At 35.2% G+C, this 18,385-nt stretch overlaps 1 protein-coding gene across 1 annotated transcript in view; it reads left to right on the top strand.

Annotated features, from left to right (window-relative positions):
• Nucleotides 1–12,325, top strand: part of LOC111058555 (lysosome-associated membrane glycoprotein 1) — a 32,243-nt gene extending 19,918 nt beyond the window's left edge. Inside the window, exons 3-5 of the mRNA XM_039424706.1 lie at nt 6,668–6,878; nt 8,394–8,579; nt 10,854–12,325. Coding sequence (XP_039280640.1) covers nt 6,668–6,878; nt 8,394–8,579; nt 10,854–10,993 — 537 coding nt within the window. The 3' untranslated portion in view covers nt 10,994–12,325. The remainder of the gene's footprint in view (nt 1–6,667; nt 6,879–8,393; nt 8,580–10,853) is intronic.
• Nucleotides 12,326–18,385: the final 6,060 nt, after the last annotated feature.

An 18,385-nucleotide genomic window follows, 5' to 3' on the forward strand; every position in this document is an offset into this window, starting at 1 on the left:
ATAACGTCATCATCTTCATTGCTTTCCATTCTATAATGTGACGTTAATGAATTAATAATTAATTCACAAAATATTTCATCTTAATTATGTAAATTAATTATTGACCAAGAATGGACCAAGAGCTGTTGATGTTGGATGTCTACGAGTGAGGTCCACGTTATAATGGCAGTGTTTGATTAGCAATGCTATTGCTATCCTTGTAAAACCTTAAAACCATATTACAAAAAACCAGCGTTTTCCCACCAATCTACTATTCAATATATTTCCAGTAATGAATGTTAAGCAGATTTTCATAAAAACTTTGGTAATTTACATTTTCAATAATGACACCTTTTTCAGAGAGATTCAACACAGTCATCTAACCAGAAACCAAACAATGTCACGTTTATTTAATCCTACCATTAGTATCAGTTTGCAAAGGCACAATTCATTTTATATTTCGCAATGGCTGTATAGAAACCTTCCTCCAGAAATAGTTGAGGCTGGAGCGGGCCGAGTCACTGTAGTGTTAAAGCACAGAATTTCTGAATGGTTAATGTATGTTGGATGGCAGGATGCAGAGAATTTAATCAAATCACCTTATGTTTGAAATTCAAATTTTAATCTGTTTTTCTTACCAAATACATTTTGCAAAAAGAGATTCCGGCTGTTCTGGTGTGATGAAAATAATGATTATTAATAAATTATAAAAATAGGTATTATTACAAGCCGATTGTCTAATTTTCTTCCAATGGATCTATCTTTCTTCATTCTCAAATTCAAATTGATTTTTTTTATATAATTAATCCTAAAAATATATTAAATATGATCTATTTTTATTTCATTTACCGTATGTATCTTATACTTATAGCCCAATATTTTTTATTGTAACACAACTAATCTTAAGAACTGCTCCCACACACGGACGTAATAGTCTATGTGGGTTCTAATATTCATTTTATAATTGTAATTGTGTTGTTAAAATTGTATGATACGTGAATAAAAAATAAATTGAAATTGAAAATAAATTTGTCTATCATTCAACAAAGCGGATAGCACTATCTCTTTCTCGTTTTGCTCTGTTACCAGATAGTCTTTTAACAATGTAGAATTAATAATCAATTAACAAAATATTTCATCTTAGTTATGAAAATTCATTATGAAATAATTGAAAATATAATTTCTTGCTTAATAAAATATAATTGATTTTTTTCAATGAGAATGAACAGTTAATATTACATCAATGAACCTGTATCAGCTACCGTCTATAGAAGACATTGACAAGACAGAGGATCGGCAACGTTGTTCTGTATCTTTCTCCACTGCCATTATAACGTGGACCTCACTATAGAACTCTTGTTGAGCTCCACGTGCAGGTTCAGTTCTCAATTGAAAATTATAGAACCGAATACAACTGTGTTGTTACACAACAGAGGATCGGCAACGTTGTTCTCGTATCTTTCTCCACTGCCATTATAACGTGGACCTCACTATATCAATGCTGACAACTTGACACTTTATCTGTGGTCTGAAATTGTTGGCTCCAATCTTAACTGAGTTTTGAACAAAGCCAATAAACGATGATTGTATTTAGAAACAGGCGGTTTGGTATTTTAGTTGACTGATAACAGATTTTTTTAAGTAGAGAAACAGAATTTGATGTGAAAATGGGTGCTGGCTGATTGTTTGGCTGCTGCCAGTTATCAGTGAGCCTATAATAAAATTGAAGATAATAGCGTTTAGGCTTGTGCGGGTTGAACAATAGAATCAATAAAGCAAGAAGAGCAGCTACTGTATTTGATTTTTACTGTTCTATAGAGAGGTCTACGTTATAACGACAGTGGAGAAAGATACGAGAACAACGTTGCCGATTCTCTGTCTTGTCAATGTCTTCCATAGACGGTCGCTGATACAGCTGAAACAGCTTTATTGATGTAATATTAACTGTTCATTCTCGTTTAAAATTATCAATTATATTTTACCAAGCAAGAAATCATATTTTTCAATGATTTCATAATGAATTTACATAATCAAGTTGAAATATTTTGTTAATTGATTATTATTTCTCCTGAGCGCGGACGAAAATTTTATATTTTTTTGCGCTCAGTAAAATTTGTCAAATCATTTTTTAAATTATAAGTATTATTGTATACATTTATATATATATTTTCCCATTTATACATTCTTGATAAACTAAGCTCATGTTATATGATTAATTCTATTTCATTTTTTGTTTATTAAGGATTTTTCTGATTATATTTTCTGTGATGTATACTATTTTCTTTGAAATTGTAATTGTTTTGATTGACAAAATAAATTTGAATTTGAATTTGGACGGTCGCTGATACAGCTGATACAGCTTTATTGATGTAATATTAACTGTTCATTCTCGTTTAAAATAATCAATTATATTTTACCAAGCAAGAAATCATATTTTTCAATGATTTCATAATGAATTTTCATGATTAAGATGAAATATTTTGTTAAATAGTTATTAATTCTACATTGTTAAAAGACGATCTGGCAACAGAGCAGAGTGAGAAAGAGTTAGCGCTATCCGCTTTGTTGAATGATAGACAAGGATGGCAATACCATTGCTAATCAAACACTGCCATTATAACGTGGACCTCACTATTGATTGATTCACTTTATAGTGTCAGTGTGCCTTATGAATAACGTCAATGCTTGTCGTTAAACCAACGCTGACATTTGAAAGTTTGAGAGCTCTTATGAAACTTTTAAGTATGCTTTGTAGTATTGGGAAGTTTTATCTCCAATATGTCGAGTCTGTGGTGTGAAAGATGGATGAAAACATAATAATAAATAAAAATACTAAGAAATTGTCTAAACCACAGATTTATTGATACTTAGACCGATTTCGGTTGTTACACCATTGTCAATCTCTGATAAACTCCGTTTCTCTGTTTAATCAGAGATTGACAATGGTGTAACAACCGAAACCGGTCTTTCTAAGTATCAATAAATCGGTGGTTTTGACAATTTCTTAATATTTTTATTTAATATGAATAATTACCACAATATCAACTTCTCAACTACACAAAAAATGAAAACATAACTTTTGAAAGATGGATGAAAACATGGCTTTTGATTTTATGGTTCTTGGAATCGGTTTGATGGTCTCACAATACGTTTTTTTGTTTCAAAACTAGTATATATAAATCTACAAATTTCAACCCGTGGGACTTGCGGCTGGTTTCCGAGCTCGGGTTTAAACTCTAAACAGCTGGAGTCAGATAATTGGCTTTGCAAAACTGGGCGTAGTCGCAGTTTTTATGATAATCTTTATTTCCTCATTTCTAATATCGGGGCACCGAGCTTTGCTCGTTATTTTTATTTATTGATAACATAACACAATTCTTAAAAATGATCGTGTTTATATTTTACAGCTTGCTATACGTCAGCTACGTACGACGAAAGTCTCAGCTGTGTCATCCAAGGATGAATATTATCCTTTTAATGTCGTTCAGCAAGTTTTCCCAGGGATGAGACCTAGTGCAATCGAATTTTTATATCATAAACCTACTATGTTCCAAATTTCGTGAAAATCGTTAGAGCCGTTTTCGAGATCCGTTGAACATAAATAACCATATGAATAGCCAGATAACCAGATATAAATAAATATATATATATATATATATATATATATATATATATATATATATATATACAGAAATTGCTCGCTTAATATAAGAGGATAGCTGAAACTTTACATCATTTTCCCTTTATTTTATTTTGTGTTCAATTTTCCAGTTTTTCGAAATTTAATTTAAACGTGACTATGACAATGACTACGACTACGCCCCGTTTCGGAAAGCCAATTTTCTGACTCCAGCTGTTTAAAGTCTAGAACCTAGCTAAATGCCGAGCTCGGCAACCGACCTTCAGACATCATGCGACATGAGACATGATATAATATTGGGTTTCCCTGTTCTAAAAGCTGAATTACTGGTAGTTTCCACTATTATTTTCACCAACCCGAATTGAGAATCTCTGATCAAGAACAATAATTTATTTTCACTGATTAATAATTGATTCATGCGCGAATCTATCCGCTGTTATTTGTGGGTAGCTATCTTGAGACAAGGAAAGGTCATATCTTTATGAACAATAAAAAAGCCAATTTCCCCGGTTTGGATGCGTAATCTGACATTTTTTGAATAACTGTCATTGAAGCAATAGTGTCATTTGTGATTAATTTATCGAGAACAATTGGAATTTTATACATGGTACGACAATGGAACGTTGTTCTAGATTATATCAGTTGTCATGGTGTATGATATAAACAAAAAATCAATTTTAGGGCCGGTTTGATCAAACATTGCCATTATAACGTGGACCTCATTATAGTCTAAAAAATGAACTAATTTTTCTTTCCTAACATACTACTTGTAAAATGAAACAGCAAATTTCTCATTAGATACCCTTACTTCTATTGTTGAATTGGAATGTTACTAAAAATATTTTTTCCTACAGTTACGTTGAAAAGTGGCCATTGCTGCACTGATTACAGAACGCAAAGAATCACTTTTCCGCTCTAGTGCGGGAAAAATTTTTCTGCACTCCAGATTTGCAACATGGCAACACAAAATACTTAGTAGGTTATATGGAGCAACAGTGCGGCAAAATCCAAATGAAGTTGGTAACAGTGACTGGGCTGCTATACTGAGCAGAGGTGCAACGAAGCACAACGCGCAAATTATTAAGTAGATATTATAACCAAGGACAACATTTTTATTCAATTTGACAATAAATTAAGGTTTTTATCAATAATAAAATTACACAGAAAAACATTTGATGGATTTCAGGCAATTTTACCCATAATTACCCACTTTTCATATTCAATGGTAACTGTAGGAAAAACTTAATGTGAAATACGTGCGCAAAGTTCCTCTGCTGCACTCAAGAAACCATTCCGCCCTCGCCTACGGCTCGGGCGTAAACGTTTCTTTCGGTGCAGCAAACTGTCACTTTGCGCACTAGTTGCACAAATAACTATTTTTTGTCAGTCATTCAATTCCAGCTGTTTTCCATACATGAAATCAATCCGGTAAACAGCTGTTTGCAGAACAAATGAACATATGAATCTCATTACAGCATACTCTACTGTGATGAAACCTTATGTTTTCTTTACAGTCGAGTATGTTTCCCAGTTCTGAAATAGGAATAGCAAAACTACTACATAAAACCACCTTCAGCGCTCCAGGTGGAATGTTTTGTCAACTTCCAAATTCCTAATTTGTAAACTAGGTTATGTTTATAGAATGTATGTACTGACGTCACAGCACAAGGAGATGATGTTTTCTATATCTCAATTATTCTTCATCTTTGGATTATTATGACAATAGTAGTTTACGTAACAAGTCCGGTAACGATAATTTACCGTATAAGTATGATTGTTTCTGCCCGAAACGTAGTTGAGGGCAGAATTATCATACGAATGCGGTAAATACGTTACCGTACAAGTTACGTACAACATTTTTTGTCATACTTATCTGAGAAAGAATAATATTGCTGAGAAACAGAAACCATTACCTGCTGCTGCTCGAGCTACTGCATTCTATAAACATGACCTAGCCCGTAGCGCCTAGTTAATAACAGACAGACCCTTCAAGCTCAAATAGAATAATAAAGGCCTAAATTATAAGATTTCAGATGAGTTCTGATAACTTGAAAATCCTTGAATGAGTTCTTTAATTATTTGAGTTGGTATATTAATTACTCAGATGTTAATAGGAATATGTAGAGTCCTAACATACTCGACTGTAAAGAGAACATATGATCTCTTTACAGTATAGTATGCTGTAATGAAAATCACATGTTTTCTTGATCTGCAAACAGCTGTTTACCGGCTTGATTTAATGCATGGAAAACAGCTGCAATTGAGCAAGTATGACAAAAAAATAGTGTACGTTACTTGGACGTGAATGTCTTTAGCAGTGCTCGAATAAAATTTGAGACATAATTCTCGTCTGCAAAAGACCCCTTGCTGTCCTTGTGACGCAAGATACTATTACAAGCTATAATGGGACTATTCCTTATTTAACCAGGCCGAGAGAGTATGAATAGTCTTATTAGCACTTATTGGAATAATATTTTCAGTGTACTATATATTAATATGTGTACACTTATTTTATTTTTTGGACATGTTATTCAGTATCAAAATTTTGAAATAGAATAGTTTTGGGCGAAACCTGTTCTTTCCCAATCATATTTACATGATTTGTAATTGTATGAATAAATGAATATCCAGCATTAAAACTGGAGAATGGTGTACCTACCACACTCATCAAACTTTAAAACAATTGAAAAAGTATCAACTTCATGTTTGTTGAGTTGGAAATGTTGTGCTAATTTCTTCAATGGTTCCAAATTTTCTGAACTTAATATTATTCGTTACAAGTGGTAATTGAGTGGAATATTTCTAATCAATTTATTAATTCAAGCCATCTAAATTCAAAATTTATAGTTTCCATGTTTATTCTGCTCTAGAATTTTATAAAAAATTGTACACGTGAAATTCTAACCTTATCTTGTACTTTGTCACCTTTTAATTTGGAAAAAAAAATAGCACAAGGACTACTGTACCATTTTATTTTATGTTATTACATTAGTGTCATTTGCATTGTAAATAAAAATAAATAAAAAATGTTTGACGGTTGTGTTGCAGACTCAGCACTTTGACATTAAGGTGCCTTACAATGCAACGGTGGGTGACCCCAAGTGCGGCCAGTCGGCCAATGAGAGCATCTCTTTCAGCCTGGAGTTCCCAGCCGGACATGTGGCCATGACCTTCAAGCAGAACCACTCCCAATACTATTTGCAGGAAGTTCACAGCTGGATCAACGCCACGGCTCTGCCTGATTTGGCCAAGCAGACTAGTAAGTTTTTGAATTTATTAAACAAATCAAAGTCCAGGTCCTGTAGCTTTGTCTATCGGCGCAGGGCTACTAGCCTACAATACTACCCGTTCAATAGTATGGAACATTTTTGAATATGTATCTTTCCATATGCAACAGATGCTCTTTTGTATCTTCTCAAAAGCAACGCGTTGCAACCGAAAAGATACACAAATGTATCTTTCCATAAGCAACAGATGCTCTTTTGTATCTTCTCAAAAGCAATGCGTTGCATCCGAAAAGATTCACAAATGCATCTTCCCTTAAGTAACAGATGCTCTATTGTATCTTCTCAGAAGCGACGCGTTGCATCCGAAAAAATGCACAAGCAGCTTTAATGTATCTTTCCATAAGCATCAGATGCTCTTTTGTATCTTCTCAAAAGCAACGTTTGTCATCCGAAAAGATACACAAGGAGCTTTAATGTATCCTACACAAGGAGCTTTGATGTATCCTTCGATGAGCAACATATGCCCTTTTGTATCTTCTCAGAAGCAACGTATTGCAACCGAAAAGATACACAAGAAGCTTCAATGTATCTTCCCATAAGCAACAGATTCTCTTTTGTATCTTCTCAAAAACAATGCGTTGCAACCGAAAAGATACAGAAGGAGCTTCAATTATTTATTTTTCCATAAGCAACATATGCGCTTTTGTATCTTCTCAAAAGCAACGTGTTGCATCCGAAAAGATACACAAATGTATCTTTCCATAAGCATCAGATGCTCTTCAGTATCTTCTCAAAAGTAACGTGTTTCATCCGAAAAGATGCACTAAGAGCTTCAATGTATCTTCCCATAAGCAACAGATTCTCTTTTGTATTTTCTCAAAAGCAATGCGTTGCATCCGAAAAGATACACAAGGAGTTTTTTGGAGTTACGTCCTTTTAACACACAACACAGCCTGTCAGCTGACATTATTTGTTCAACATGCTCTTTCCGTTGTTGGTGATACGTTGCAACTCTCTCATTCATTAAGAATCTCTGTGTGTAGAGAGCTTCCTCCATCTAGGGATCTAGGGCCTCTGAAGCCTGATGTTTTTGAAAATCCCGAATTTCTCCGTGGAATGAGCTGATGCACCGTCATGCTGAACGTAAAGGGACACTTGTTCATGACGGTGCACCAGCTCATTCCACGGAGAAATTCGGGATTTTCTAGACAATTGCTTTCAACTTGGCATGGGCACCTCGCTCACCGGTTTTAACACCGATGCATTTATTCCTGTGGTGTTTCATTAAGGATAAGATTTATATTATAAAATAACACCCACACCTTAAACTTGAAGTGTTTGTAACAAAATGGCTCCTTTCTCAATTCTGTAAGTAATTTCGATAAATATTTATGTTCTTTCAAAGTTGTAAAGTCATTTTATAATCATCCTGTATTTTTGTGTGTTGTGAATAAATTGAAATTGAAAGTCCTGTTGATTCTCTCAAGTGTATTTGTAAATAAAAAGAGAATTAATCAATGTAATAATAATTGTGATTGTTTGTCTAGATGCGACCAACTTCACACTGACATACACAGCTGGGGCGGCGGCCAGCAACCTGCCACTGGAGGCCAGTGTGGGGCGGAGCTATGTGTGTGGCGCCCCAGCCGCTCTGGCCCTCAACAACGGCTCCACCCTGGCGCTCGCCTCCGTCACCTACCAGGCCTACCTCAGCGATGGCAAGCTCGGACCAGGTAAGAACGTCATTTAATCGTTACGACACTCACAATGTCGTTCGATTGGCTATTATTTTTTGAATTTTCAGCTTTTATGGTGTAGCTTGTGCTTATTTGTAAATTTTCGGCTAAAAATGTTTCTAATCCAATATCATTGAAATTATTGAGCTTCCAATTGTTTTTTCGGCTTTCTTAAGGTAGGCGTACACAGATCGTTATCGGACGGACTGCACGGATCGGACGATAAGATTTGATGCCAATTGTTTTCAATTGGAGTGCGCATACCTATCCGCATCGTAAGCATCGTAGATCGGAAATGCCGTCACGAATCCCGAGAGGAGCATTGAAGCCGTTCGGATTGAATGACTCAATGGATCAATCGCACGGCGATAAGTGGTGTTCAGTTTATGTTGTCTGAGGAGTGAGGACATTCAAAAGCTCAAAAAAAATTACTTGCGACATGCGGAAGTAGCTAAAAAATATTACTTCGTCTTCAATTAAATCAGGAAACATATGATTAAATTCTCCGTATTCTATCATTTTCTGATTAATTCTATGGATCCACATTTTTCGTTTTCTCTTCCTACGTCGCTGTACCTCTTCTTCATCTTCGGCTAACAAACAAGTAACAATTATAACTTCTTCGCTACTGCTATCCATCACTTATATACTGTAATATTGTTTATTAAATTCCTAATTCGCACACGACTCGACATACGTCGCAATGAACTAAAATGCCAATGCTCCGATGACGACTAGTGTGTGGAGCACCTAAAAAAAGTACGATCGGTGTGCCGTCCGTCCGATGACGATCTGTGTGCGCCTACCCTAATGGTGAAATTCCTTAGAGACGTGTCGAGACGCGCGCGGCTATAAACAGGCACATTTTTGGTCGGAGAATACTTCAAGGGATAGCAATTTTGGATTTAGGAATATTGTCAAGGTGCAATTCCTTAGAGGTGTCTCGAGAAGCGCACCTATAAGCAGACGTGTCGAGACGAACGCGGCTATAAGTGCTATAAGCAGGCAGCTCGAGACGCGTCGTTAGAGACGTGACGGCTAGCGCACATAAATGCAATAAACATAATATTTATTATCAATTTGTTATATAGACATAATGTTTTATTAGGCTACCCAGCAATCCTGATCAGAATATTTTATTTCGTTTTGTCGCCCGATCAGCTGGATTGAACCTTTAACATTTGTGAGGTTAGTTTATTGTCGTAGTGTATTGAAGTCAACAATAAGACAAGCGCACGATCATCTTGCGAACATGTTGCGAACCTTTCGCGTAACGTCTCGTATAACGTTCGTTGTTTGTTCGTGGCGCGTATATCTACGCTCCCGAAGTTGCAGATTCAAAATTGTTAATCATTTGTCAATTATTCTCAAGGCGTATTCTCGGACCGGAAATGTGAAGTGCGTTGCGTGACATATAGCCTACAAAACATTACTTTACTTTACATTTTGGGCTTCATTACAATTAAAATTTGAAAAGGAATAGTACAAGCTGAGCTTAGTTCTCCACTTTCCATGAGGGTGGAAATGTGTCCCTTCCCCTCTCACTCTGCATTCAAACGGCTAGTATAGGCATTGTTTGAAACGAGGGTACCGGCTGCCGAGAACAAACTAACAAAACGCGTACCCCCAGCCTATAAAAATCAGATTCGAGTTATTGAGTATCATGTGGTGAAAGTCGAAGGCTCATGTTAAGATGCTTACAGGCTTGAGTGCTAGGAACACGCACATTCAAATTTTCATTAGATGATGCTACACTCAATATATCTTGTATCTTAGTGTTTTTGTACAAATACAGCTGTTATAATCAGATGATAAACTAGTGAAATGCGCGTGTGTTCTTGGCGCACAAGTATGTACGCAGCTTTATATCTCGCGGCCTTTCCTGATAAAATGGGAGTCCAGCTTTATCAATTACGGAACGGCTTCTCTACTCCAACATTCGTTGAACTTTTACAAACCTTACAAGACGCATCATCACGTCTGAAGTACTGGACTGATTAAGTTGAAATTTTGTCAATAATTCAGGGCTACTTTTTTGAATTTTTTTATATAGATTCTTAATTTACCACGGATGGTTATATGCCTATTTTAAGTAGATTTCAGTAGGTCAAGTTCTCAGTTTGTCAAGTTTTTAATTAGACCTTTGCGGAGCACGGGTTGTCTGCTAGTTTCTAATAAATCTTGTACAGTATTTTTGAAATGGTTCCTCTGTTGATGGCAATTGAAATTCCTGGCCAGTATTTCTGATTTCTGTCATGTTTTTTGTTGCAGAACAAAACTGCGTGACCGATTCATCCCCAGACATGATCCCAATGCTGGTTGCCGGAGGTCTCATCTTGTTTGTCGTCTTGATTTTGGTCGCTTACATTGTCACTCGTCAGCGTCAAGCCCGCGGTTACCACAGCATGTAAGCTTACAACACAGCATGTAAGCTAGCAGTAACCAGCGCTATCAACATTGTGTTGCTCATCTACAATGTACTTTTGATTTTCCATCTAAGAGTTTGAATCTATTGCAATTATTTGTCTACCATATACTTGTCGAAATTATGTTAGTTGATGGCAATTAGGTTAGGAGAGACTGATCAACTTTGTGATTGTGTTGGAAATCTATGATATTGATTGGAAATTTATTATATTATCTAGTGTAATTGATTAATACAGTACTCTCGTTTCATGTATTTAGTCGTAAGTTCAAGGTCTATATTTTGTTTTTCCAGTTTGATTTCTCTGTAGGCTAGTTAGTAATTGAGGATGGATATAAATATTGTTTCATTTAGTGTTAGTTTATTAAATGTTTATAGATCGCAGATGTATTTCCTTGGTTTTTTATGCATTTATTATTGTCAAATTGTTGCTCAACTGCAGTGGGATTATGTTGATAAATTAGCCGACGTCACAGCAAGACGGATTTGTAGGAAGATGTAGTGCGCGAAATCTATGATAAAATCTAATGCAGTTTATGACGGCAGAGTTGAATGAAATGCAACAAATGGATGAAAAGTTTTTTTGGATGAAATGCCCAAGCGGGGAGTACCAACATTGTCTCATAGAACTGTTATATGAATAAATATAAATGAACTGTTCATCAACTAGATCCAGTCTTCTTGACTTGTTAAGAAAACATGAATCTTTGCTTGCAGTTTGAATAGTTTAGAATTGCTTGCCGTCTTTCAAATTAAATTAGTATTCTCAATAGAAATATACAATTTGAATTAGTATCAATCTGGAATAAGCCATACAATTTTTGTGTATCAAATCTTCACTGGTTTTTTTACGGCTGAATTGAATCTATCTTAGTAACTTGCAATTTTATTGGCTATCATCAATAATTATTCAAACAACTAATTGAGAGTTATTGAGAATTAATACTAATTAATACAACTAATTGAGAATTATTTGCAGATTATAGATGATGATTGTGTAATTTATATAAATTTCGCTAAAAATGGTAATCTGTTTTGAAAAAAAGGAGTTTGATTGGATTTTCATTATTAAGGTGGTTGACAGTATTGAGAAACACCATTTTTATTGTATGGGACAAAAAGTGTGACCAGTTTCAATGACAAACCTTTCTGAGGGTAATCATTAGATTTCGAATAAGCAGACAGTGTTGGTTACAATCTCTTATTGATGAGCTTTTCCTCTTATTACTGAAAAGTTTGTGATAATTTTATCTAGTACTGTTTAATCAAATGTGATCATATTATAATAAATGAATAAAAATATTGTTTGTCAACTTTATATTATTTGTGTCTTTCTATGTGCTTCTACCAATCAGTCTTGAACAACCCAAGGCTAGGCGCACCAGTTCGTCAAGAGAAGACTAGTCACGTTTAGTCACAATACTTCACATGGTTGCTTATGACGCGACACACACTGATTAGTCATTGCAATTAGACATGTCTTCATAAGCAACTATGTGAAGTATTGTGTCTGATCATGTCTTGTCTTGACTAACTGGTGTGTGCCTAGCCTAAGACAAGACTAGTCACGTTTAGTCACAATACTTCACATGGTTGCTTATGACGCAACACACACTGATGAGTCATTGCAATTAGACATGTCTTCATAAGCAACTATGTGAAGTATTGTGTCTGATCATGTCTTGTCTTGCTTGACTAACTGGTGTGTGCCTAGCCTAAAACAATACTAGTCACGTTTAGTCACAGTACTTCACATGGTTGCTTATGACGCAACTCACACTGATTAGTCATTGCAATTAGACATGTCTTCATAAGCAACTATGTGAAGTATTGTGACTAAACGTGACTAGTCTTGTCTTAGGCTAGGCACACACCAGTTAGTCAAGACAAGACATGATCAGACACAATATTTCACATAGTTGCTTATGAAGACATGTCTAATTGCAATGTCTAAACAGTGTGTGTTGCGTCATAAGCAACTATGTGAAGTATTGTGACTAAACGTGTCTTGTCTTGTCTTGACTAACTGGTGTGTGCCTAGCATAACCGGTGTACAACCAGCCTTATCTCGATCTAATGAGGTTCACGTTATAATGGCAGTATTTGATTTACATTTGTATTGTTATCCTTGTTTATCATTCGATAAAGCAGATACCGCTATCCCTTTCTATCTCTGCGACATTGCCAGATCGCTTTTTAACAATGTAGAAATATAATTAACAAAATATTCAATCTCAATTATGAAAATTTATTATTCAATCATTGAGAAAATATATTTTCCTACAGATACCCTGAAAAGTGACCATTTGTGCACTGATTGCAGGCTGCAAACAATCACTTTTCTGCACTAGTGCGCAAAGTGAGTACTTTGCGTACTCCAGATTTGCTGCAGGCTGCAAAGAATCACTTTTCTGCACTAGTGCGCAAAGTGAGTACTTTGCGTACTCCAGATTTGCAGCATGACAACGCAAAATAGTTAGTAGGTTATATGGAGCACCAGTGCAGCAAAATCAAAATTAAGTTGGTAACAGTGAGTGGGCTGCTATAGTGAGCAGAGGTGCAACGAAGCACAACGCGCTAATTATTAAGTAGATATTATAACCAAGGACAACGACAGCACAGTGCCACCACAGCACACACCACACAGCCGCCTCGCCATTCAAACACTACTACATTATTCAGGCAATTTTACCCATAATTACCCACTTTTCATATTCAATGGTAACTGTAGGAAAAATTTAATGTGAAATACGTGCGCAAAGTTCGTTTACTGCACTCAAGAAACCATTCCGCCCTCGCCTACGGCTCGGGCGTAAACGTTTCTTTTGATGCAGCAAACTGTCACTTTGCGCACTAGTTGCACAAATAACTATTCTGTTGTAAATAGTCGCTAGACGATTGAAAGTAATTTAGTAAGTAAAAATTTCTAATTATTCACTTAATAATTGACTGCATGTCGTGTTTAAATACATAAAAAGTGTGTTAATAGTTATTTGTGCAACTAGTGCGCAAAGTGACAGTTTGCTGCACCGAAAGAAACGTTTACGCCCGAGCCGTAGGCGAGGGCGGAATGGCTTCTTGAGTGCAGCAGAGGAACTTTGCTCACGTATTTCACATTAAACTTTTCCTACAGTTACCATTGAATATGAAAAATGAATAATTATGGGTAAAATGATGGCTGAAATCCATCAAATGTTTGTGTGTGTGATGCTGTTATTAATAACAATATTAATTCATTTAAAAATTAATAATCCAATTGAAGTTGAAAATTCTCAGCCAAAATTCTCATTTTTATTCATTCAAGAATCAGAAAAAATACAGATAGAACAAAAAATTCACATTCAACATACACGCCAGCAGCTTGTTGGCTGAACCGAGCTGCAAAATGGCTGAACACAACAAGATGGCTGAACCGACAAGCGCGCGACCTAGCGGAAAGAATCGTACCTAAGTTTGTTTCATCCAGCTAAAAATTACTGAAACACGATTCAGAAATTTAGACTTTTGCTCAAATTACCGAGAAAAATGCTCAATGTAAACTGAGAAATATTTATAAAAAATAACATAGACAACAGTGAATATTTATTGTAGTATTGTTATGTTTTTTATTATTTCTATTCATATGAATATCGAACGGTAATCATTTAACCTCAAAATTCGAATTTATAATGTATATTTGCTACTTTTCTCATTTCTTGCAGTTGAAATAATTATCAATAATAATTATTATCAATAGAAAAGCACTATTATTTATTATTAAATGATGAGAATTCATAAATGATGATTATTTAATTATGATTTAGATGAACATTATTCTTGTTTTGGATTTCTAGATTGGGATTTTATCATAAATGTAGGGTAGCCATTGAAATGATTCTCATCTAAATCTAACCACAGTCATTGTTACCAACTTAATTTTTGTTTTCGTGCACTAATCCTCCATTTAACCCACCAACTATTTTGTGTTGCCATGTTGCAAATCTGGAGTGCAGAAAAGATTTTTCCCGCACTAGAGCGGAAAAGTGAATCTTTGCGTTCTGTAATCAGTGCAGGAATTGTCACTTTTCAAGGTAACTGTAGGAAAAATATCTTTTCGCCACACTTGGATGTAATGAGCTGGTTTATGTGCGTCTTATGGAGGCCGAAAGTGATTGTTTTCCGACCAGGCCGGTAAAACTTTACGGCCCTAGGGCTGTAAAATGACCTTGAATAACAGCTGATCGTGTCCGATCTCACAAAAATCATAGAGATAATCTCATAACGACTGTAATAATCTATATAATTATGTATCGTGAATCGCGGTATCATGTCTATAATATATTTTATGAATTACTGTTTCATAATTTAATCTTTATTATTGTGTTTTTGATATCAAACAATAGAATACGATGATATCTCCATAGCCTCAACAATATAATGTTAGCTGCATTGTCCATTGTCAGAAAGGTACTTATCGCAAGTATTTAAAAGTGAAGAATCGAATTTGAAATCAGAGTACAATAATTGTATCAATATTTAAAAGTGAGGTAGAGTAATAATTGTTTCTTTTTTATTATCGAATTCCACTTTTTAATGCAATACAATCAACAATAATAATAGGAAAATACAGCAGAGATCTAAAGTTTAAGGTAAGCCTACTGGTGAAACTCAGCCTTGACTGAAAAATTCCTAGTAATTTTTCCGTAATTCATTATTAAAACTTTTAGATAATTTTTCTTCAATATCAAACCATATAGAGAAAACATTAGGCCCATTCAAGATTGAATCTTCGAATGTTTTCTCTATGATTTAACTATTTTCAGAGCAATATTTTGTTGTGAAAATGCCGGCAAACCGGCTTTAAGTTTGCCGCTATACACTATATTATAGTAGCCTACATACGTTACCTGACTTACAGGACTCTTCGATCAAGAATATTCAATGGCCGAGAGCGTAAAGGCGTAATACATCAGAACTCAAAGTTCAGTGAATTACAAACATGATCTAGGTTCGAACCTCAGTCAGTGACATTTTTTTTTATGATTTCGACTTTTATTAGCTATTTTTTATATTAGTTACCGTAATTTAAATTTCAATCAATTTTTAGATATATTTTGAGACAAAACTGTGAAATATGCAATTATATTAATTTTTAATCACATTATTCCAAAATAGTAATGAAAATTCTATTCATCCATCTATCCATGAGATATTGCACCAGGCGCAAAGCATGAGCTATAAAAATTCAAACAATTATTTGAAATATTAATAGTATAAAAATATTGTCACTATTGTAAATTATTAATTAGTAATATTAAATTAATTGACAGTGAAAGTTGTCATAACCAAGATTCAAACTATCAAAATAGGCTGTTTGAATTTTATTTATTTTTTAATTATATATTGGGAAGTTTTTTTGGTGTGGCGAAAAATAGTGTTTGCGTCATAAGCAACAATGTGAAGTATTGTGACTAGTCTTGTCTTAGGCTAGGCATACACCAGTTAGTCAAGACAAGACATGATCAGACACAATATTTCACATAGTTGCTTATGAAGACATGTCTAATTGCAATGACTAATCAGTGTGTGTTGCGTCATAAGCAACTATGTGAGTATTGTGTCTGATTATGTCTTGTCTTGTCTTGTCTTGACTAACTGGTGTGTGCCTAACTCAAGTCAGACAACACTAGTCACGTTTAGTCACAATACTTCACATAGTAGCTTATGAAGCAGCACACACCGATTAGTCATTGCAATTAGACATGTCTTCATAAGCAACTATGTGAAGTATTGTGACTAAACGTGTCTTGTCTTGTCTTGACTAACTGGTGTGTGCCTAGCCTAAGACAAGACTATCCACGTTTAGTCACAATACTTCACATAGTTGCTTATGCCGCAACTCACACTGATTAGTCATTGCAATTAGACATGTCTTCATAAGCAACTATGTGAAGTATTGTGACTAAACGTGACTAGTCTTGTCTTAGGCTAGGCACACACCAGTTAGTCAAGACAAGACTAGTCACGTTTACTCACAATACTTTACATAGTTGCTTATGAAGACATGTCTAATTGCAATGTCTAATCAGTGTGTTGCGTCATAAGCAACCATGTGAAGTATTGTGTCTGATCAACAATGTGAAATATTGTGACTAAACGTGACTAGTCTTGTCTTAGGCTAGGCACACACCAGTTAGTCAAGACAAGACTAGTCACGTTTAGTCACAATACTTCACATAGTTGCTTATGGAGTCATGTCTAATTGCAATGTCTAATCAGTGTGTTGCGTCATAAGCAACTATGTGAAGTATTGTGTCTGATTATGTCTTGTCTTGTCTTGACTGACTGGTGTGTGCCTAACTCAAGTCAAGACAACACTAGTCACGTTTAGTCACAATACTTCACATAGTTGCTTATGACGCAACACTCACTTATCACTCATTGTAATTAGACATGTCTTCATAAGCAACTATGTGAAGTATTGTGACTAAACGTGACTAGTGTTGTCTTGACTTGAGTTAGGCACACACTAGTCAGTCAAGACAAGACATAATCAGACACAATACTTCACATAGTTGCTTATGAAGACATGTCTAATTGCAATGACTAATCAGTGTGTGTTGCGTCATAAGCAACTATGTGAAGTATTGTGTCTGATCAACAATGTGAAATATTGTGACTAAACGTGTCTTGTCTTGTCTTGTCTTGACTAACTGGTGTGTGCCTAGCCTAAGACAAGACTAGTCACGTTTAGTCACAATACTTCACATAGTTTCTTATGACGCAACACACACTGTTTAGACATTGCAATTAGACATGTCTTCATAAGCAACTATGTGAAGTATTGTGACTAGTCTTGTCTTAGGCTAGGCACACACCAGTTAGTCAAGACAAGACAAGACATGATCAGACACAATACTTCACATAGTTGCTTATGAAGACATGTCTAATTGCAATGTCTAAACAGTGTGAGTTGCATCATAAGCAACTATGTGAAGTATTGTGACTAGTCTTGTCTTAGGCTAGGCACACACCAGTTGTTAGTCATGACAAGACAAGACATGATCAGACACAATACTTCACATAGTTGCTTATGAAGACATGTCTAATTGCAATGACTAATCAGTGTGTGTTGCGTCATAAGCAACAATGTGAAGTATTGTGACTAAACGTGTCTTGTCTTGTCTTGACTAACTGGTGTGTGCTAGCATAACCGGTGTACACTCAGCCTTATCTCGATCTAATGAGGTTCACGTTATAATGGCAGTATTTGATATACATTGGTATTGTTATCCTTGTCTATCATTCAACAAAGCAGATACGGTACCGCTATCCCTTTCTATCTCTGCGACATTGCCAGATCGCTTTTTAACAATGTAGAAATATAATTAACAAAATA

Source organism: Nilaparvata lugens, chromosome 3, assembly GCF_014356525.2.
Source record: "Nilaparvata lugens isolate BPH chromosome 3, ASM1435652v1, whole genome shotgun sequence".
NCBI lineage: Eukaryota > Metazoa > Arthropoda > Insecta > Hemiptera > Delphacidae > Nilaparvata > Nilaparvata lugens.